The 23783-nt window shown below is 40.4% G+C and overlaps 1 protein-coding gene across 4 annotated transcripts in view; it reads right to left on the bottom strand.

The window, feature by feature from the left end:
- The window catches only part of clstn1 (calsyntenin 1), a 57814-nt gene that overhangs the window by 12169 nt on the left and 21862 nt on the right, over positions 1-23783 (bottom strand). The window contains exons 2-13 of one of the 4 annotated variants that reach the window (XM_037772007.1): positions 21680-21802; positions 16920-16949; positions 13897-14092; positions 12405-12613; positions 11465-11614; positions 10994-11179; positions 9901-10149; positions 6342-6463; positions 5470-5632; positions 4310-4363; positions 2119-2276; positions 1333-1481 (exon numbers count right to left, since the gene is read on the bottom strand). In XM_037772007.1, coding sequence (XP_037627935.1) covers positions 1333-1481; positions 2119-2276; positions 4310-4363; positions 5470-5632; positions 6342-6463; positions 9901-10149; positions 10994-11179; positions 11465-11614; positions 12405-12613; positions 13897-14092; positions 16920-16949; positions 21680-21802 — 1789 coding nt within the window. The remainder of the gene's footprint in view (positions 1-1332; positions 1482-2118; positions 2277-4309; positions 4364-5469; positions 5633-6341; positions 6464-9900; positions 10150-10993; positions 11180-11464; positions 11615-12404; positions 12614-13896; positions 14093-16919; positions 16950-21679; positions 21803-23783) is intronic. The other 3 variants (XM_037772010.1, XM_037772008.1, XM_037772011.1) reach the window with 3 other exon arrangements.

Genomic DNA, 23783 nt, shown 5'->3' with positions numbered 1-23783 from the left:
TAATTTACGCATTCACACATCAGGAGTTTTTTCTTTTGCCAGCTGTTCTTCCTGCATTTAGTAGCTTCAACTGTGTTACTTTTAGTTTGAATTATGTGTTTAACTTCTTCGTATTTGTCTAATATAGTTTGCTCTTCCTTTGTAAGATGTGCCGCTCCACCTGCAAGTCTGTAGACTTGTCCATGCCTGTGATTGGTCATAAACTGCAGACACCGCCCCGTTCATGTGAACACGCTCATATCCAGACTGAGAAACCCTGGGTTGATTTACTGAGTTGATAACTAGCGTCGTAGGACCGCTTAGCGTGATCTTGTTTGTTAGGGTTAGTTAAGCCAGATAACTAGAAGATACTCTGGGTATGTTGAACTCGCTTCGTAGTACAGGCCTCTGGACTAAAGTATGCGTGAGGCGTGCACATTCTTCCTTTATAAATACCACTTCCTCTGTGGGGTTTTTGGCTTCTCTGTGTTCATCTGGCTCCTGGACTTCAACAATGGAAAAGGAAACTTGTTTCACCCTAGAAGATTATCACCTGAGAATCTCTAAAAGCTGCGAAGTAATAAAATTGGTCTGATAGAAATGGCTGAAGAGCAATTTTTGAATCTCTATTCAGGAGTAATTGTGTGCAGTTTTATGTGCTCCAACAGGTCAGATATGTAGTAGGTACTAAGAAATACTATGAAAGGAAACATAAAAACACAGGAACATATTCTCGTCTAGTATTTGTAAACAGGTGTACTTAATGGTGCGGAGAAAAAACCTACAAGCTAAAAAAAAAAATTTGCTTCACCGTGAATGCAACTCCACATATAAATTGCTCATTACCGTGCTTCCTCTACTTTTATTTAGATGTATGAAACTGAAGGAAAATTCTTCATTTGGTGTAATTGCTCAGTCCACCCAATAAAACTGCATTGATGCATATTTATGCAAATAAGAGGAAATGTTAAACTGCAACACTAACTGGAGCTGATCTTAGAGGAGACTCAGCAGAAACCTGAAGTCTTTATACATTCTTTTCATGCATCGTCTGTAAATGTAATGCTGTTTTGTTATTCAGTCTCTGAATACATCACAAACTCTACATCAAAGAGAAGTGAAAAACAAAATGCAGTCATTCTCCAACCCTGGAACATTTCAGGTCTATTCTCTTTGATATGGAAATTCAGTAAAAACCTCTTGACCTCCATTTTACCTCATGAAACCGTCCATACATTTAAAGCAGAGAGACGAACCCTCTCTGAATGTCTATCAGGCAGAAAGAACCAGTGACTGACAGATGAGCTGACACCAGATAATAACAACTGGTGAAGAAGTATTTTTGCCACTTACTTGACGGTGGTGGAGATGCGAAGGTGCCTGATGCCGGGGGTCGGGAACTGGCGGGAGTTCAGGTAGGAGATGTGCTGCATGACCTTGTCGAAGGCGTCAATGTCGTCGCCCTCCACGGTCAGAGAGGACTGGTTGGGGTTGAACTCAACCTGAGAGACGAAATCAAGTTGACTGCTTGATTTGAGGCAAGATTGTCTAAACCTGTCAATGTTAACCATACAGCTGCAATGGTCAATTTTAGGTTGATATACTGTAAGGGCACATGCCGCATATAAAAACGTGTGGAAAACGCCTCCTAGGATATGTTTCTTATCCCCATATAACTGCAGATACATGGTTTCAGTAAACTGTGGATCCAACTGGCTATGTTGACAGGTTTGCCAAATTATCGTGAGACAACGGAAAACAGTCACATCCTCGTCATTTGACCACCGGATAGAACTAAGGTCCAACATAGCAGGCTACGAACGAGTCATATTCAGACTCTCAGGATGCCAAGACTTGTTCCTGACAAACCTCCCTCTTTGTACGGCACTGCTGCTTTGTATCTTTGTTGTTTGTATCATTTATTTAGTCATGGAGATACAGGGTGGGTGGATGACAATGTCCTAAGAAATATCTTGTAACCTTCATGTTGGACACGAATACCAACAAAAAAAAGAGAGTCCACTTTGCTTCCCCCACAAGGATCACAAGCCTAAAATGTTTGCAACCACTGTCTTAGACCGTCTTCTTGATGCCCAGATATACGTGTTTTGTGTCTCTAAAACGCTGCGCTCTCCTCACCTTGACAGCTGAAGCTACCTCCTCGGGCAGCTGCACGTCCAGTCCTTCCTTACAGGTGTACAAACAGTCGATCACCTTCTTGTTCTCCAGCTTGCCGGAGCGGATCATCAGCCCCGCCAGGTTCCCTCGGAAAAACTGAGCCATCCGAGCATTTCCGCCTGGGCACGTCAGGGATAGTGAAGAGGAGACGAAAACAGTAACACATACACAAAAATTATTCAAGTGTACATTCAGCAGACTTCCCCATTTCTGGGCTGCTGATTCAAGCATGCTGTCTCAATGTGCAAAGCTGAATGGCGTTCATGCAAGTTAGTATGTGGGCCCTTACAAGGCCTGAAGGCTCAGTGAGGGAGACGGGAGGATGATGGATGAGCGTGTACACGCCTTATGCATGCAACATCTGCATTAACAGGGTGAACCGCTGCCTTGAGGCCTCTACACACCGGACGAATAAACGACACGAAAAACGCGAAATACTCGCCCGCGAATGTTACGCATCTAGAATATTCACACACTGGCAGCGATGCGAATTTGCGACGGTTCAACACTTTTTCAATAAAAAAGTTTGAATAGATTCGTGCAGGCAGAGGGCCAACGACCTGGAGAGCACCCAGAGAGAGATCCAGCACCTGGTAGTCGGTCTGAGGTAAGATGTTGTACAGCCAAAACCTGTTCTGACCCCAGTTCTGAGGGAATTTTCATCTGAAACAGTGACGCAGTGTATATGGTAGGGGTTTTAATGTGAAAGGAAAGAAGGGAAGGAGTGGATCTGGTCTGCGCTGCCTTTGTGATTAATATAGTTTACTGTCTTGGCTCGGACTACGGAGCCTCTGTGTTGTTGTACATACAGTGTATGTTTTGAATATGTCCGTACCGCACAACATGATTGGTGGATGCCTTTATTCGCGGTGCGAAAGCTCAGGAAAATGGACCTTTCGTCGCTTTTTTGCTGTGTAATATTCACATTCTGTGTGAAAGTATTCATGGCAAAAACAACAGTTCAAAAAAATTAGGGCTGTCAATCAATTAAAATATTCAATCGTGATTAATTGAACGATTGTCCATAGATATTTGTGATTAATCGCAAATTAATAAAAAAATGTTATCGGTTCAAAATGTACCTTAAAGGGAGATTTGTCAAGTATTTAATACTCTTATCAACATGGGAGTGGGCAAATATGCTGCTTTATCCCATTAAGACCGGTTGCTACATTTGTGTGTTTATACCTTTAAGACCGGGTGCAACGCTTGCGGGTTTCTACCATTAAGACCTGATGCGACGTGCACGTGTTTTAGATGATGTCATCGTTTTCAAGACACGTGACCGATTATTAGGATCGTGATTCGCTAAAAAAAAAAACCCGAGTTATTATCACGTTAACTTTGAAGTGCGGAAAAAACGCATGTAACGTGTGTAAAGGCCTTAACTGTGGAAAATAAAATTACATCAACAGAAACAAAATAAACTTAAAGAAGGGGGATTATCATAAGATAATGGTGAAATGTATCCTCTTTAGTCAGCTCATTTTCATAAAAGAATGGAACCATCTTGAGGACTGCAACATGCTCAGAATACACAAAAATGATGAGCCTTGAAATATTAATATAACGGAGTATTTCAGTGTCGCTGTGATGTGCATCGATCCTGCCGAATGAGAAGTGAAACAATCACATCTTCCTGCTGGACCGTAACAAGAATAAGTCTGCGCCACTGCAGAGTCAAACCTGGACCTTCACATCTCAAGGTCACACAGTCATCCAGTGTGTGTGTGTGTGTGTGTGTGTGCTGCTGCAGCTCTGTTATCTGATATGAAGCAGCTACTGCTTCTGACCCAAAGGTCATGTTCTGAAAGAAGAGCCAGCACGGTTAAAAGGCTGCAGCCAAGTCAGAGTTTTGTGCTCATTATATGTCTATTTCTGCTGCTCAGGGTGTGGTGGAAAACCTGGCTGCTGCAGTGAGACGAGTGTATAAATGGAGAATGAAGAAAACGGCAAAATAATATATGATGCGGGCAGCATTAAAAATCACACTCATCCATTCTGCATCATGCTCCGAACAAAAACAAATCTTTCTGCATCTAGAATGTGTGAGAATCGTTCTAGTCGAGATGGTATGAGGATGCAGTTAGCGTGGTGGGACGTTGTGGACAAATGGGACGTATTTGAGGAGTAAGGGAAAGATTAGAGCAACCTGAGGTGTTTGGCTCAGAGACTGACTCAGTGTCATTGTCATGTCCTGAGTTGTCTGTAAAGGACAGAAACAAAGAGAGCAGGGAGAGAACAGGGAGGAAGGTTGAGGATCTGTAGCAGAGATTCAGATGCTAAATACGTACGCCATGGAGCATCATTTGAGAATCTAACAAAGAGTTATTAAAATAACATGCACGCTACTGTTTTACACAAGCTCTAATCAACAAATATAATCATCTTTCTACTATTTTAGTCACCAAAAATTAGCAAAATTACGTCGGAGTATTAGGGCCACATTGAGGGAAAAAGAGAATAAAGTCATAACTTTATGAGAAAAAAAGTCGTAATATTATGAGAATAAAGTCAGAAGTTTATGAGAAAAAGTCGTAATATTATAGGAATAAAGTCAGAAGTTTACGAGAAAAAGTCGTAATATTATAGGAATAAAGTCATAAGTTTACGAGAAAAAAAGTTGTAATATGAGAATAAAGTCATAAGTTTATGAGAAAAATGTTGTATTATGAGAATAAAGTCATAAGTTTAAGAGAAAAAAAGTCATAATATTATGACAATAAGGTCGTAATATTATAAATTAGTAATTTTACGTGTTATTTTAGAGGGGAAATAGAGCAGCTGTGTGAAAATGAGGAACTTGGAGCATCTTGTGAAGTTATACTTTAGTTTAGGTTTCACAAATAACCAAATATTTAATCTTTTGTCACATCAGCACCACATTATCATCAGTATCAGGACCTTGAAAAGATTGTGCAAGAAACTGCGTTTATTCCGCTGAAAGAACCACACAGACCTGATGGGGAAACTACCTCTTTTGTGGAGGAGGACATGACTTTTTTTTCTCATAAAATTATGACTTTATTATCGTAATATTACAATTTTTTTTGAAATAGTATGACTTTATTCTCATTAAATTACGACTTTTTTCTCGTAATATTATGACTTTATTCTAGAAATCTCAGATTTTTTTTTTTCGTCGATGTTGCCCTAATACTCCGTCGTACAAAATTTTACAGAAAACATTTTTAAGAGAGATTCACGTCTTTCTTTACGAAGCATTTGTGCTTCAGACTCGTTTGTAACAAGATAATTATGGCTCATTTAATTTAAACAGCATTCCTCTTAAACATGAATTGAGGAGTTTACCTTGCCAGCAGGCACCAATGGTGAGCTGAGATTCCACCTTGGAGGAGTGCAGCGGGTAGTCCTCTGTAACCAGGAAGGGCTCAAAGGTGGTTCCATCCACAAACAGAGACACAGTGGGGAACTCCACATTCAGCACATAGTGATGCCACTCTTTGTCACACGCCTGAGAAGAACACAACAGAGGGAATGAAGAGCTGACACTTACTCTTACTAGGGATGTCACGAGAACCAATACTTGGGTACCAACTCGATGCCAAAATTCGGAAAACATGACGGTACTCATTTTTCTACAGTACCACATGTACCGGGGATCAGGTCTCGAGACTAACGTCCCGGGGACGATAAAAATGTGTTTAATATGCAGTAAACTCACTATCCAGGGAATGCACCCTATCTTTTCCCTAATAATGCTTCATTGTGAACAACAAATCTGTGTTGAAATCGGCAGGACGAGAACTAGTTAGCGTTAGCTGTTAGTACATTATGATGTGTTCAGGCTCCATTCAGTAAAAATGAGTATGGGACAAAGGTAAATTCTAACATTATTGTGATGCATTCAACTGTAATCTTGTAAAATGTAGTTTTTGGTGAGAAATGTGAATAAATCCAGTTTTTAAGGAGATGTTTTCACAGCAATATAAAATAGATATTAGAGAGAGAATTATGACCTGTTTAACTTCCTAAAAAAAAACCAGTATGCTCCTTTAAAGGAGTATTTATTGTTTTCTTTTGTTTTTCACCTTGGCATTGAATTGGCATCGAGAATCGTGGTATCGTGACTTCTCTTACTCTTAGCAAAATATGATGCAGCACAGTCGATCATTCTCTAAAACTCTTAAACACAAAGTTTGGTATCAGAAGCAGCAGCTGACCTGGTCGAGTTTCCAGTGAAACTCGGCTGGTTTGTAGTTCTCGGCCTCAGTGGGATCCTGGCGAAGGAGGAGGATCAGCCTGCAGTTGTGAACGTAAAGCGAGTAGTGGTGTCTGTTCATCTCTGCAGTGGAGAAGATCAGAGGGAAGAACAAGATATTTAAAGATTTAAATGTAAATGTGTATCTACAGTATGTCAATATTTGGTACAACACGAGACTGAATAGGAGACATTTACTGCATTCTTTAAACTTAACGGCAGAATCTTCTAATGAGGCCATGGGAAGGGAAAAAAGCAATACAACACAATAATATAATAATAGAGAAAGATCTTGTGTAGCCTTTAACATTATATTGTTGTATTTACCGATGACTACACCAAAGAGTAGCGCTGCAACGATTAGTCTGATTAGCTGATCGACAGAAAAATAATCGTCAACTATTTTGATAATAGATTAATTAAAGTTTAAGTAATTTTTCTTGAAAAAATGGCAGAAAATGCTGTTTTCGGCCTCTCAAATTTTATGTCATATCATAGTGAATATGGGCTTTGAGAAACTGGGATGGACAGTTTTCACTATTTTCTGACATTTTATAGACCAAAGTATTAATCAATTAATGTAGAAAAAAATTGTCAGATTAATTGATAATACAAATTACTTGTAAACACTGAATGTTACACAAGTTAGCACAAGCCTGTAGCCATGTGCCTAATGATTAAACAAATAACATCTCTGAAATATGTGACTACTGGGATTTGTCATCATCAGCCCACGACAATTTCATAATGTACAAACATGCCTCAACAGGTTCTCACAGTAGCAGAAAAGATCCCTTTGAAACCAGTTACACAACCAATTCCTATTGACAAGTGTACCGTTCTCTAAACTGGAAATGCAACCAGAGCTCATTTTCTTGGAGGAAGCCGTCAAAAAATACAGAAGAAAAAAAGTCAGAATTGGTGTTTGTACCAAACAGCAACTGATTTACAGCACTTTTCTCAATATCTATAGGCTCAGTCCATTACAATATCTAATAAAAATCTGTCATATGATGTCATGCGCTATGATTAGAGAGCATCTGGTTATACTGTAGGTCTATATAATTTAAATGGACTGAAGTTATCATTCCTTAAAGCTGTATCTTCCTCTCATTTGATTTAGATAATCACATCAAATCGCCACCTTTTAAGAACCGGTAACATATCATGTTTTGGAAATAGGATTCTGGACTAATATAATTTAAAATTACAGTAATATTAATATCCATACAATATTTAGCAATATCAAAATTCTATGATGTCATATGTGCAATAATGTGAACCCAGCCATTAATTCTGTCTGTCTTTTTTTATGGTTTACTTATCCATTATATCTTTATTGTTTACTAAATATTATATCTTGTTTTTTACTGAGGCCTTTTGTTTGTACTGTCCCCTTTGCTGCTGTAACTCAAATTTCCCCAGTGTGGGACTAATGAAGGCTTATCTTATCTAATCTTATCTTATCTTATGGGTCTATCATGGGTCTAGTTACATCCCTGCCTTGGATGAAACGTAACACAACGCTAAAGCAGAATCAACTGGAGTCCAGTTTGAGACATTTAATCAATTACTCAACTAAAAGAAGTCAAAAATATTGACTAATTTTCATTTAAAAAAAACAAACAAAAACAAAACATTTGCTTGGAATGAATGCTCTGGATATTATGTTTTTTTATTTTACATTGATTTAAACAGGATCATGCAAACAATGATCTCCCACTGCTTTTAATACGGGGCAATACTGTGGCGTGACTGTGTGTTTCACCATGTTTTGTACCGCACACAACGTAACCTAATGACGTCATCACGAGCGTACAACGTGATGACGCACAAGACAGAAGCTTTAGCTTTCTGCTGCAAAAAGAATGAACGCTCTAGCAATTATGGTTTTTATTTTAGATGGATTTAAACAGGATCACGCAAACAACAATCTCTTGCGGCCGCCTGCTGGAGGTCCGTTTTTAAAGTATGAATAATATGTTGTGTCAGTATTAAGAACTAAAGACTCAAATGTGGAGGAAATTAATAGAATGCGTGTGAGACATTTCTGTTTCTGTGGAACAGATACTGCGCTGAATGGAGGTCATGAATGTTGCTGAGATCATGGCTGCGGGAGCTTCCTGTCCAGGGCACAGCCGCCCTGATGTAATCCTTCTTATATAAGCAGTCGAACAGAAGCTGATGAGCCGCCTCTCACTGACCACGGCAGAGACTTTACAGTCAATAAGACCAAGAAGCTCGTGACCGTACGCAGAATTTACAACTAGTGTCAAAAATGGAAGGAAAGGTCAGCGAGCACTCGGCTGAGGTGAGAAAGTTTCCATGTGTTAAGTCAGCCAGCTCAGCACCAACGCTCATTATAGCCTCAAGTTACATTGTAGTTTATTAGAGGCATATTTTCAGACATCATATGCAGCAATATTACTGATCCAAACAGCCCCTTTAACAACACCAGAAACATGAAAATAAACTAAAATAGCTTCCATGCAGTATAAATGTGATATATTCGCCTATTCTAAAAATGGTGTATTGGAATATTTCTGCATACTGGGGTCCCTAAACAGTCTTGGAATTACATAAATTGAGTATCACTGTAAAGCTGAGACTCTTGTGGATCCAATGAGCTCAACTGTATTCATGTGTGAAGATGTTAGTCCCCATAGCAGACATTTCATTGTAGTGAAACCATTTCTTGAAATTTGACCTCCCTGTATAAAATGACCTGTGGTGACCTCTAGGATAATCACAGCCTCATGAAACTTTACAGCCACAAACTAGAGACCTAGAGCATTCAGAGGATGGATGGCTTTACTAGCTAGATCGACAATAAGGGGGTTTCTGAGCAGTTTACACAACAGAATCCAATCGCCGAAATATGCAATTCTTGCAAAAATGTCAACATTTTTTTATTCCAAATCACAGCATGGCTTTTACTACGGTGTTCCTCAAGGTCTTGGTGTCTTAATGTGATATTTTGGAGGGATTATTGATCATTTTTATTAATTCTTGAGTGGTAAAAAAAATGGTTAAATTTAGCAACAAATCTGTGTAACAAATGGTATCAACCCCAAAATTGCTGCAACTTATGAAACATAATAGAGCATGAGGATGACCATCATATACTTCTTTCATAATGTTTTAAGCCCTTATACACCTTCACTATTTATTTCAATTCATTGATTTATTAATCCATTTTTTTTTTTATTTCTGATCTAGAATAACTTGACACACAGTGCTGAGCTGCATCTCAAATTAATCTTCAGGTTCCCAGCTTTCAGATGATGCACACCAGTTCTATGTGACATCTACTGTCTGTATTATGGTGGGTCGGCCACCCTTTTATTTACATTTGGATCACGGATTATGCCTCTAATTATGTATGTATGTGTATTATATTTTTACAGTTGACTATCTGCAAACCAATTTCACCTCATAAAACAATTTAAATAAAAGTCAAACTGGACAAAGTCCAGGTGCAGCGAAGATTTTAGACCCTTCTCTTCTCCGGGGGACGTTACCTGTCTTGTCAGAGTTGCAGAGGATGGTCTCCTTGTCGTGGGCCCCGGGGCCGTGTCTCATCCACACAGAGATGGTGAAGGGCTCCTTCAGGCTGGTTTTCACCATGCCCTCGGGAACCTTGATGGCCTGGGTGCCGTTGAACTCAAACACCTGGTCGCTGTCGTGCCCGTTATCGGTGGGCAGCCCTACCGTCCAGTTGGCGGAGCTGCTGGGTGCAGGCAGCAGCTCCACAGTGCCGGTGCTGGCTCCTAGAAAACAATCAAAGACCATAAAGGCAATTATATCGGGCACTTGGATTTATTAAAAAAAGAATTGTGATTCCAATTAGGGGTGGGCGGTATATGAAAAATACTCGATGTATTTGTGGCTTGTTCCACGCGGGATGTAGTAAATAACTCTATTGCCAACATCAAGTTCAAATATTAATTGTCACGTCGTTTTTTTAAGCCGCTGACATGAGACTCGCTTTAGCGTTTCACTTCTCCCGCGGCCCTCTCCCGCCAAAAGCTCATGGGCGAGTGTGTGTGGCGTATGAGCATTGGTGTGCAAATGGGGCGTATTTGTTTTTTGATCTTGAGGGAAGCAGGGAACCAGGAAAGAGCCCGGAGAGAGCGAAAGAAGTGAAGTGCCAAAGCAAGTGTTGAGTGTTGAGTGTTGAGTGTTGAGTGTTGAGTGTTGAGTTCGTAAACGGTGATGGAAGATGCCAGCCTCCACTTCGAAAAAAAAAGACTGTCAAAATAGACTAATAAATATTTAATAAAATTAATGATAATGAAAAACAAAAAAAACAGCTGCAATCTGTATTTCGGAGACATTTCAATTGTGTGAATAATTTAATGAAAACACAATTCAAGACCAAGACCAATCTGACTTCAAAATGAAGGTACACCACCTCAGAGTGTTGAGATTAGTTTGCTAGAATGATCACGCTGGAAAACAGTTATTTTATTTTAAATTAAATATTTAACTATCAAGAAATATATTGTATATCCCGGCATAGCCTAAAAATATGGAGAAGTTATTTATAAGCCATATCACCTAGTCCTAATTCCAATGAAGCACCACTGACAATAACCATTTCCAGTTACTTACCGCACAGCTTGTGCAGAGACTTCTCAGAGTAGGTATCACGGTCGCAGCCCTTCCCAATATGGTTGGTTTCCAGGTCAATGGTGGCTCGGATGGACGTGATTGGCTCATCGCAGGTCTCCAAGTGCATGCTGGGGAAAAGCGCCAGGCTACCTGTGCCAGGCTCATATTCGATCCTCTTGTTGAAGCCTGAAAGACGAAGCCAGAGGCAGGAAAAGAATGAAAAGACATCCTTCAGCGCAGCACCGACAACATGTGAGCATTCAGTACAGGAGCTGTCAATAGTAATTACTCATTAAGAAGTACTTCACCTCTTTCAAACGCCATAAAAGGCCTTGTGGTTTAATGGAGTTAAATAACCTTTTATGACAATGTGGACTCTGCATCAGTGGATCGCTTTTGTTCATCACAGAGACACACCTAAATGGTGATGGTTGGCGAGCTACGGCGAGTAGTACAGGAGAGCTTTGATACCTTGCCAGCTGGGTTTGCAGGTGGGCTTGACGCTGATCTTGACCAGGACGTCCTCGGAGGCGCGGTTCTTTCCACAGTCGTAGGCGGTCACAGTCAGCTTGTACATGCGCTCTTTGCCGTAGCTCAGTTTCTCTGTGTTCTTGATGAAGCCTGAATGAAGCAGGGGAGAAAAAAATGGAGAGAGTGCCAGGGGGACGCTCTTTATTTAATTTCAAAGCTGCAGCTGTGCGAGGAAATTTATACAAAACCTTTAGAGCTGATAAGCAGTGCACCAGAACAACGCACACTATTTTTAAATGTTTTTAAAAAGCTACCAAATAGAAATCTTGTGTGATTCCCTTTAAGCTGAACTAAAAGTGCAATATACTAATTGACGTTTCTTTAGGGCCACATCGTAATATTTTGACTTGCGTCTTTTTCCTTTAGAGGCTATATTGAGAGTTCATTAGTCTGATTAGCATGCAAGTGATTAAAAGAAAGTGATGGAATTTGTTTGGTCTCATCTCAGGTTCTTTGTTTCCCAACCTCAAACTCTAATTAGCTGTCACAGTTGAGCAAACATTATGTATCTTCACACCGATTGTTCTCCTCACATTATTATCACCTTTCCTTTTTTATCAGAGCCAGGCGTCGCATCCGCCGAGCCTGGATATCTGCTGTTTTTTTTACTGGATCTTTAATTTTGTTTTACAAGACACAAAGATAAATAATCCCGCAGTCCGACACGAATGACCAACTCGGGTGACATTTCAAGGACACATCACGTCATCGTCTCACCAGGCAACAAGCTGCCTTGAATTCTAAATGACAGTCTGTGCGTTTACACAGATCAATGTGAAGTGTGTGTCAATAAGGAATCGTGGCTCTTAGGCATGCACTGCAGCTTTCCCCCGCCCCTCCGACATGCACTAACACAAGGCTGCTAAGTGAAGATTCTTACCGTCTTTGTCGATGGTGAAGGGCACATCTGGGGTGACAATCTCGTAGTTGCAGATCTGGCTAAACTGGAAAGAGCAGTCGGCGTCCACTGCCTCCACCTTCAGGATGCTGTCGTACTTCTTTCCCTCGATGACGGTGGCTTTGTAGGATTTCTCCTTGAACACCGGTGAGTACTCGTTGATGTCGTTTACCTGGATGTGGACAGTGGCCCTGAAAGGGACATGTTTTAGTAAGGACACTGTCAACTTTAACCACAGCAAAGTATTCTATTGTCGAACTTCATGATGATGCGTTCTGGTCCATTTATGTTCACACTGACTTATTACAAACAGTCGCGACACACGAATGAACAAGTCATATGGGCTGACAGGTGACGGTCATTCATTTAATCAATTCTGGCAAAAGTTATCCTGCATAATCAGTGATTCATGGACACACCGGGAGAAATCAAATTCTGGGTATTCGTTACGTACGTCTTACTTATCCTTTGCGCTCACAAAGAAATTATTGATTATAAGCATTCTTGTTCATAATTCCTTATTGTTTAGTCTACCATTCATCATTTTGTCTATAAAATGCCTGTTGTTTTGCACAGCCATCTTCAAACGTCTTGTTGTGTGCTACCATCAGTTGAAAGCCCCAGAGACATCCATTTTACACTAAGGTATGACAAAGAAAAGCATCAAATTGTCCCATTTGAGAAGATGGAAACAGCAAATGTTTAGCTTAAGAAATGACTGGATCAGTTAATTGATTATCAAATCAATTGGCCATTAATTTTCTGACGATCATCGTTGCAGCCCTCACGGCACCTCATTAGTCAGTAATTAATAACGGACATGTAGAAACAATACAAAAAAGAAGCGTCTTATACCGTATTATTACAGGGAGTAGTTACTGTCTGGTCATTCACATTTGATGAGAAACTGTCAAAACACGTTCAGTAGAACACAAGCTCATCAGGGTAAATTTCCCCATGACATTTCCCATAATCAGCAGAAAGATTCAATCATAGTTTAGCTTTTGAATTCATGGTAAAAAAAAATGGTTGTTTTTGTTGTGAAAGCATGAGTTCATATGAACCACACCAAATGGGTTACAGTAGGTGTGAAGGCACCCTACATGATTCTACATAAATATGAGAGGACAGGTTTTAATTTCATGTTTCAATCGGATTTTCGTAAAACATTCCTCACATCCGTTACAACAACAACAACAACAACAACAACAATCTTATTAATTCTAGGCTCAGGAGCTCCTTCGCATCATCCAACTCTTCCATTTTTTATTTTCCAGCCATGGAGTTGTGTTGGGCCAAATGTATACGGTAGTATTGAATCACGCCTATCAAATAAAACAAAGACTGCCTGACAAAGGATTGGAAAACTGCAGGTCGAAATCAAAAAGAAATTATGCGCTACTTGCAATCCGCTGCAGTACTATATTGTATATCCTGACAACTCAGGCATCGAATCAGGTACTTCTGAACTCACTTGTGGGATTTCTTCATGTTGGCGCCGTCGGGACCCTCTCCACAGTCGTAGGCTTGGATGGTAAAGGTGTGCTCCTTCTGCAGCTCGCAGTCCAGCTTGTCCTTGGCCCGGATGACCCCCTCGCCAGTGGACTTGTCCAGGACCACGGCCTCGAATGGGACATTCTGCCCGTGGATCCTGAAGCCGCAAATCTCACCTGAACACGTCAAGAGCCAAAAGAAGGTTTGCTCAGAATAACTGATGTCAGGCGTGAAATTTTATTAATTCAAATGAAAAATTATGTTAATAACAAAACCATAAATCCACGCAAAAAAAAACTAAACAAAAAAAAAAAAAATCAGCCACAGGTTTTGGGTGCCAGGGAGTTGTAGATTGGGGTGGGTGGTGTCTGTGGAGGAAGCCCAAAAGCACTGTCATATGGGTGAGTACTTGGGGGGGGGGGGGGGGGGGGGGAGTTGGGAGAGGGTGTGGGACATTTAGTATCATAGAAGACGGAGTGTCTTTTCCAAGCCACTTGAAAACATTGCATCCAGTCATGCAGGCAGAAACCGAAAAGATATGGACAGGCATTTCACGGGGGTACTTAGGATATTAGAAATCAAACTCATGAAACCAAGCCCAAAAAGTAAGTAGACAGAGAACATTATTTGAAGTGAAGACCATTTATCTCTGTTATGAATAAAGATTACAGCCTATTGTATGATAGAAACAATAATTAACATAAATAAAAAATTAAAATCTTTACAATAAAGCATTGTGATAAGAATTCAGTCATCAAACCCGAGAAAGTCTGTGAAAGAAAATAAAACTCTCAGATAACACCTCTGAAAATTTTCTAAATCAAACAAAGTCTTCCTGTGTAATTTCACCTCTCACCCAAAACTACTGCAAAATGAATCAAAATGAAAAATGAAATCATAAGAGAACTGCTGCAGTAACAGTATTCAAACGAAAAGCACTGGATGAGAACTGGGGTTAGAAATATCAACTTGCTCGACATCCACATCAAATGACAACTGCAGCCATGCTAATGGTGGAGATTAGTGGTGGAGAGTTAACTCAAGAGATCCACTGAGGCAAAGATGCAACAACAGAAACTTTATAGCGGAGAGAGTTTGCATTAGTTAACAATCTCAGCAGCTTTTTCAGTTGAAGACTTTAATGTCAGAAAAGTCCACAGGAGTCACTGTACTGGCACAGATCGGATAGGTCACAGAGAGGCACCACATGATGCCTTTAAGACGTTTTCAGAGTTTTTATCCTCTTTAAATGCCAACTCTGGTGTCAATTTGTGCTCCAATTGCCATCGGTGTTAAAGGGTAACTTCTGTATTTTTCAACTTGGACCCTATTTTCCAATGTTTTTGTGTCTAACTCACTCATAGGGACAACAATTTCTGGAATTGGTCCAGTATTGAGGGAGAGCGCTGTAGATGGCAGCTGCTAACGGGCTGCAATATGGTACTATTGGGGCAACCTTGCATCATCATTTACGTCCACTAAAAGTGCTTGTTTTGGCCATGATCTTGCCTGATTTTTATCATAATTGTCTGAAATTGGTGGACAGTGGAATAGTGGAATGGAAAAGCAAGTTTGTTGTGTTGGAGTACAGAAAGCGTAGCTTAGTGTTATCTAAAAGATTTTCAATGTCATGGCTGAATATTTAGATGATTTCGACAATGTGGACGAGGTCTTTGAATTCGATGGCCAACCGTATTTATTTGAGCTATACAGATATTCAGATTTCTCCTTGGGCGGGACCTGGACACAATAACAAACAAACCGGATCAAGCGAAAGTAGGGCTGTCAAAGTTAATAATGTGTTAATGCAAATTTGTTTTAACGCCACTAATTTCTTTAACGCACGTGTGATTTTTAGGTTGTAGTGGGCTCAAAGGTTTTAAAGCTAGATTGAAGATACTGGTAATATATCAAACTACAAAACCTAAGGAATCCATCGGTACCAACCATGTCATACTAGCTTGTTGTGAAGGTTAAATAACGCTCCTAACTTACGCAAAATTTTGGCCAGGAAATACTTCATAAATAACACAACATTTAGCCTGCACAGAACTGATACAACACAACAGATAAAAACATCAGCCACTGCCATCGGTGAATGTCATCTCGTTTACGGATAGGCCAATGGCAGTCAACAAGGGCAAATATTGGCCGATACCGATGTTCAGCTGATAAATCAGTGCATTCCTAGTACCAACCATGCAGTAGCAACCATTAATCACAATTAACTATGGACAATCATGTGATTAATCACAATGAAATGTTTTAATCGATTGACAGCCCTAAGCGAAAGGTAAGAAAAACGTTTTATTTCTCTGTAGGGTCCTTTCCATAATGTTGTCAGACACTTATAATAACAATCTGAGCCTGTCGTTGGCAAATACAAGCACTTTTAGTAGACGTAACGTTACATTGACGCTGTTCACTTGCCCTCACAGATTGTTATGCAGCTGCCTGTTACAGCGTTCTCCCTCAATACTGGACCAATTTCAGTTTCATTTCACTTTGACACACATGGGACAATAGGGTCAAGGTTTAAAAATACACTTTAAGAGGTTGTGAAATCATCTTATGTGACCTTTCAGATTTTACTTTATTATTAAATGTGCATATTGTCTTTTCCTTCCATATTGTTTTAATTGAAAGGATTGGATTGGACAAAATGGCAGCAAAGTGACTGAAAACTCTTGTTTTAAAGCAGCTTTCTGTTTCCTGGTGGCAGCTGAAAAACTGTTAGGGTCTGCAAACTGCAATGGATGTCTCATGCACAGATATTTCTAAGTACAGTCAGCCCCCACATCACACTTTTCATCCAGCTGTTGGAAGTCCAAAAAATTGAGGGTGAGAAAAAACATAAAAGAAATCGAGAAAAAACAAATGGGGAGATTACAGAGCATGGCGGAAGGAGTTTCTGTGTAAAAGTGTGGATGCTGTGTTTTTTTTTGCGTTAGTGGGTTAATAGTAACAACTAAGCACAAGGCAGAAGAAAGAGCCCAAGATCACCTTCTTCAGTGAGGGTCACCTCAAAACTCTCTACAAGGAAGGGAGAGAAGATAAACCCAGATCAGTTAAAAGAAAAGTTATAATCTCAGAGAAATCACAGAGAGGACAGGAAGGACACATACTCTTGCTATAAAGATTACAAAATATTCAGTTTCTCACAAGCAGAAAGTCTTCTGCCAGTTGAAAGAAAGGAAGGATTAAAACATTTATGAAAAGCCGGTTGCGTTGAAGTGTTTGCAGTTTATTAATGGCTCAGAAACTCTTTTTTTAGAAGAAACAACGAAAAGTGACAAAGCAGCCAATTACAAGCAACAGAAATCTCACTTTTTAATGTCAGCATGTTTTGGGGGATTCTAGAGAGTCTGTCCTTTGTTAAGTTTATCTTACTTGTCAAAACACTGCACATATATTTTCTGGAAAACTAGTGGATGGATTGATTAATTCACTTTGATAATTAGAAATTCTATAAGATAAGAAGCAACTTGGGAGTAGGGGTGTCACGAGAACCGATACTTCTGTACCAAGTCGATGCCAAAAAAACGTGACGTACCTGTTTTTCCACAGTACCGCAGGTACCGTAGGTGAGGACTCTAACGGCGTCTCGGGGACGATCTAAAATGTGTTCGGGACGCAGTAAACTCACTATTGAGGCACCCTATTTTTCCCTGATAATGCTACATTGTGAACAACAAATCTGTAATGAAATCGGCAGGACGAGAGCTAGTTAACGTTAGCTGTTAGTAGCCGGTAAACAGCACAGTCCTGCAAGGAGTTGACAGCTAACGTTAACGGGAGGTGCTATTGATTTACATTATGATGCGTTCAGGATCTATTCAGTAAAACTTGAGTCCTTGAGTCCAAGTGGATGTTTGTGGCAAAGTTGAAGAAATTCCCTCAAGGTGTTCCTGAGTATTGATGTCATGAGAACCAATCCATCGTACCAAGTCGATGCCAAAATTCTGAAAACGTGACGGTACTCGTTTTTCTACAGTCCCACGGGTACCGTATAGGAACCGTGGGGCTCGAGACTAACGTTGTCCGGGGGACAATAGACTGAATAGTTGAAATGGCAGGACGAGAGCTGGTTAAAGTTAGCTACTAGCAGTCGGTGGGCAGCACTGTCCTGCACGGAGCTAACAGCTAACGTTAATGGTAGGTGCCATTGATTTACATTATGATGCGTTCAGTCTATTCAGTAAAAATGAATATTGGGCGAAGGTAAATTTTAACGTTATCATGATATACTCAAATGTAATGTAGTTTTTGGCGAGAAACTTGAATAAATCAAGTTGTTTGAATGAGATGTTCTCTCTCTCTTTTTACCGTGTCATCGAATTGGTATCGAGAATCGTGGAATTTCACTGGTATTTTTATCGACTACTGAATTTCTGGTATCATGACATCCCTACTTGGGAGTAGAAATACCTAAAATGATGAAGTCTTTTTCTGCTTGGCTGTTTGTTTTAAAGCCCTGACAGGGCCTCCAGTGGGTTGGACCTGGTCATTTTGTTTTCACCTACTAAACAATTAGAAATGGATTTCACATTAGGGACCGCTGTTCAGGGCCAGTCATGCAGTGGGAGTTGTGGGCCTCCGTGTTCACCGCAGCACTAATGACCAAGCTCACACCAGTAATGACCAGCTCACAACAGGGCTTCAGGAATTCTTCAGCTTTTCACTGGTCACACACACACACACACAGGCCTCTCAGCTCAGCTCGGCTCGGCTCGGCTCGGCTCGGGTCAGGTCGGCCATCACGCTGATCGTTACGTATTGATTTTACAGGCTTGACCTGCAGTGGTCATTTAACCGCTGGCACTAAATAAACCGTGAATTATAATCAAAGAATATTAATTGGCTTACAGATCAATATGCTGTATATTCTCTGGCATCAACTGTGTTGCAGAAACAAGGACGTCTAATGGTCCTACATGAGTCGGATTACCCAAATGTGGTTGATAAATGCTCCCTGCTTTGTGCTCCTCGCTTGTTTTAGAGCACCGTCATCCATGGTATCAACTATTTCAGCTCAAACCACACAGATAAAGACACTCTTAAAGCTATCGCCCCACAGTACATCACTCTAATACACACAAACTCATATTAGATCCTAATTCATGCTAAATATTCACACTAATTACTAACTCAAGAGCCTGTGATTGGGCTTCTTTGGCCTGTGGGTCAGCTTTACAGTGAACCGGTTTGTTGGCACAGATGGACCAACTAGAAGGAGGCTGGCATGACCGAGCCCGTCACCCCTGCTGCCACATGAAGCCAGATTGCTTGCTCTGTCTCCAGAGAGAGAGAGGGCTAGTTCACAGGGACATGCGGCCCATTCGCAAAGCCCTGTTCATCGAAAAAAGCGGGGAGCCCCAGCTGAAAGAGGCGGGAGCACCGAGCTCTGTATTCAACGCTAATTTACTGTGAAAGGAGACGAACATCATGCGGAGAATTGGCATATTATTCAACTCTCTGCCCTTCAGAAATGACGGGGGCCTCTTGCGGAAGTTGTCCACCTTAGAAATTGTGTGCTGCCAGGCCGATCAGCTCTTGAGAACAATCAGATTTCACATAACTTTGTGAAGAATATTAAGCCCCTTTTGGACCGCAGGGCCCAGCATCTAAATTATGTTCCAGGGGTAGTACTTTCTGAAAGTACAGGAAGTTTTGGGGTGGAGTTTGCAGGGATGTCGGTCGCTGATTGGTGAAACCCTAGACTGTATATAAAGAGATCACAGTAGCGATCAGGGGGCTGGAACCGCGGTATAAAGGTAACCCGCCTGAACCAATAATGAGCCGAGCACGACTAAAGTTTGTCAGTGAGAGAGACTCACAGCTGCCAATCATGACGTCTCACCCCCTTTATATAGCATCAAGTAACTGATAAAAAACAAACTTATCAGAAAAATGTTCCTTGAAAAGTAGTCCCGGCTTTACATCTCCGGTGACAGGCACATGAACGTCACTCACTTGCTAAATCAGAGAAGTAATGTGAGATTTTATTTTAATGGTCTATATCAGGTGGAGCGAGAGCGCAGAGTGTGAAGGGACCAGCAGACAAAAGATCACACAGCTCATGTGATGTGAAATGGTGGGAAATCATTTCCAGCGCTTGTGGTGCTTTGAATCCCGGCCAGAGTCAATCGTGATGTGATTAAAAACCCCAGAGCCAACGCTGCCTTCCTTGGTACATAAAGCACACTAATTGTGCCTCTCCACTGGGAGGGTGGAAAAAAAAAAAAAACAACATGAAAGAGTATTTTGATCTGAATATCAAAAGAGCCAATCTGGAGGATATGGTAGCCAGCTGTATGACTGTATGACAGGCATGTCATAAAAATCATATGTGCAGAATGCCATCGAGTCACATGGTCCACTACCAGGAGTGCATTAAATGTATACTCAACAATAAGCTCCTTCGCTACCGAGTAAATACATTTAATTTTGTATAAAAATGTAATGTCAAATATAACCTATATCTCAGAAAGAATGAAATACTCTGAAGAGAGAGGGGCCTTCAAATATTGACATATTCATGATTTCAAAAACATTATGTTAAGGCTAGATTTGGGGTTGTACTTCCTTGATATGAAAATATCCTAGTAAAATAAAGGTTAAAAAAGTAAAGTGGTTTTGTTTAAAAGAATAATTTAGTTCAGTGTATAAATAGTCCATCAGCAAACCGATTACATGTCTTTGAACATACACATCAATGTCCTTGTAACACAATCTCAAAGTAGGTATGTTCCAATCCGACCTCTAAGATTGGTATCGGGCCGATCAAGGAATGTTTTTTAACTGATTGGTATCGCCTATATACACACCAACGTACATACTGTACATAAAGAGGTGTTTTTAACTGCGAAGCATTCATGCACATCAACGCAACAAGTGCAGCCGCCATCAAATCTCCTCCACCCCGCTGAGTTCTGAGCAGGGGTTGAGCTCCACCCGCTGCTAAACACGCACCATAAACGACAGCAAAAGGCAGAACGAGACTGTATATTTACGTTATTTACCTAATTAATGTGCACTAATTCTCTTGCGTTCTGCTGTAAATCTATGGTGTTTCACCGCAGACAGAACACGCACAGACAGCGCTGGAGAGCCGACAACAATCACACTCACCACGCTACTGCAAGTGCAACAAAAGCACCGCAAGTAAAATGCCAATAAGAGTAATTCTTTAATGTAAACCGCGCAAAAGATGTACAGACCAAAATAAACACTCAACGGTATTCAGTTCATTCGGGTAACTCAGGCAACGAAGCAACAAACACTGGAGGACGCTTTTAAAAGGGAGAGAGAAATTCCCTCGAGACAGCGACAAAGCCAAAAAGATTACAGAAAGGGTTTGTTACTTTATACTTTGTTATTTTAGTAAAAAATAAAAATAAAAAACATTAAGGAACAGCTTGGATATAGGCTTTTTTTTTTTCTTGATGTAATGCAAAGCTATTCAATTGTCAAGCATATACATTGGATTGATTTTAATAGCTTTAATGTACTTGAAGTGTGCACTGTGCAACTGTATTATCTAGGAAAATATAAGTATCGGATCGGGACTCGCTATCGACAGGTACTCAATATTAAATGACTCAGATCAGGGACAAAAAAAACTTGATCGGGACATCCCTATCTCAAAGCGAAGCAATTAGTAGGTTTTCTTTTTTTATTCATTGTAAAATGAGTCATTCCCAGTGCAGTGAAGCTGAGGGAGTAAAGGAATAGCAGCAGCAGCATTAAACCTCCTCTCTCACCTGCGTAGCGAAGAGGAGCATCCTTGTCCAGCGCAATTAGTGGAGGGTCCAGAAGTACTTTGTCATCGTTTTCCGTTACGATCCCGTGGTACGTCGTCTCGATCCATGGTTTGTGCTTATTGACTGTGAGGAAAAAGAGATAGGAAATGTCAGTGCCTATAAAACAAACAAAAAAAAGTCTATAGGAATAATTTCTGTCCTGAGTTGAGAGAATGTCCTGATAGGCTAATTGATTTTCTCTCACCGGCACTAAGTAGCAATTTTCTGTGATTTTCATAATTAAATTTCATCTGTGTTTTCTCAAATTGCTACTTTAACTTTTATCTTTCTTCCCAATGCAGCTTGAGTAAATATTTTATGAGGTTCTGGATGCTTTTCATATTATCTTTAGAAGTACAATAAAAGGGATCACCCATAACAAGAGTAGCCGAGGAGGACCAAGACTGCGCAGGGTTTCAGCTGGTGAAAAGCTGCTGCTCTTGACCCTCTGGTGCACATCATTCTCCATCATAGATACAATGTACTGATGTTATATGGTTCGATTTATCCAAACTGAAGACAAATTCTTTCAAGATGATTTTATGATAGCACTTTCTACACCAGTAGACAGAACCACAATCCATATCAGATAATGACTTTTGACATCGGCATCACATGGATGATGAAGGTTCTGTCTATGACTTCCAGGCCAGGTATGTGGAGCAGAAGTCGGGCTGTTTACAGCTTTGTGTGCTCGTCGGCCTGGGAAGCATCCCAGCTGCAGACGGGACTCTGTTGTAGCTGGCGGCTGCAGAGGAAGCTGCTGTGAGTGACATATTTGGGCTGGCTTAGAAAACAGCGTTGACGCAGGGGAGATGCAGCTCTCTTACAGACAATATGTGCTCACTCCAGAGCAAGCTGAGAGGATGGCGTTCCTGCGCTACTGATCTGCAAAAGTGATGCTAACTCTGGCTGACAGTGCGCTGTAGGCGATAGGAACACTGGGAGAGGTAACCGGACCAGGCACGTTTTCCTGAAGACAAGACAGTAACAAAAACAGCGAGTACGTCCAAATTAGGGATGCAAAACCGAACCGTTCAATGGCGTACAAACCGAACCGTGGACTTGTTGAACCGTTGCACAACTAATACAGGCTTGCTATTTATTTGATGAGGTGACAGAGATATAGAAGAGGCAATTATTATCTGAACACAGAACTACTTGACCATTAAGTAGCCTGCCTTATTTCATGTGTAAAATCAGTGGTATGGCTTCATATGATATAGAAATTAGGGCTGTCAATCGATTAAAATATTTAATCTTGATTCATTGCATGATTGTCCATCGTTAATCGCAAATTAATGGCACATTTGTTATTAGTTCAAAATGTACCTTAATGGGAGATTTGTCAAGTATTTAGTACTCTTATCAACATGGGAGTGGACAAATATGCTGCTTTATACAAATGTATGTATATATTTATTATTGGAAATAAATTAACAACACAAAACAATGACAGATATTGTCCAGAAACCCTCACAGGTACTGCATTTAGCATAAAAACTGTCACTGTCCATACTAACCTGTATGAAAGGAGCTATACAAGTAAGTGATAATGTACAGCGAGTCGATCATTGTTGTGAAATAACTCGATTAAAATATTTAGTCACAGGTACTGCATTTAGCATTAAAAATACGCTCAAATCATAACATGGCAAACTGCAGCCCAACAGGCAACAACAGCTGTCAGTGTGTCAGTGTGCTGACTTGATTATGACTTGCCCCAAACTGCATGTGATTATCATAAAGTGGGCATGTCTGTAAAGGGGAGACTCGTGGGTACCCATAGAACCCATTTTCATTTGCACACATGATTGGTACCAATGGATTCATTAGGTTTTCTAGTTTCATATGATACCAGTATCGTCACTCTAGCTTTAAAACTGAGCCCGCTACAACCTAAAAATTGCAAGTTGCGTTAAAGAAATTAGTGGCGTATATGCATTAACGTGTTATTATTGCATTAACTTAATCAGCCCTAATAGAAATATCATTCATTACTATCAATCAATCAATCAATCTATCTATTTATATATTTTGGAGTTCAAACACATTGGAAATGTTT

This window comes from Sebastes umbrosus, chromosome 6, assembly GCF_015220745.1.
Source record: "Sebastes umbrosus isolate fSebUmb1 chromosome 6, fSebUmb1.pri, whole genome shotgun sequence".
In the NCBI taxonomy this organism is placed as follows: Eukaryota; Metazoa; Chordata; class Actinopteri; order Perciformes; family Sebastidae; genus Sebastes; species Sebastes umbrosus.
The sequence above is the reverse complement of the archived record's forward strand: the minus strand, read 5'-3'. Positions and strand labels throughout refer to the sequence as shown.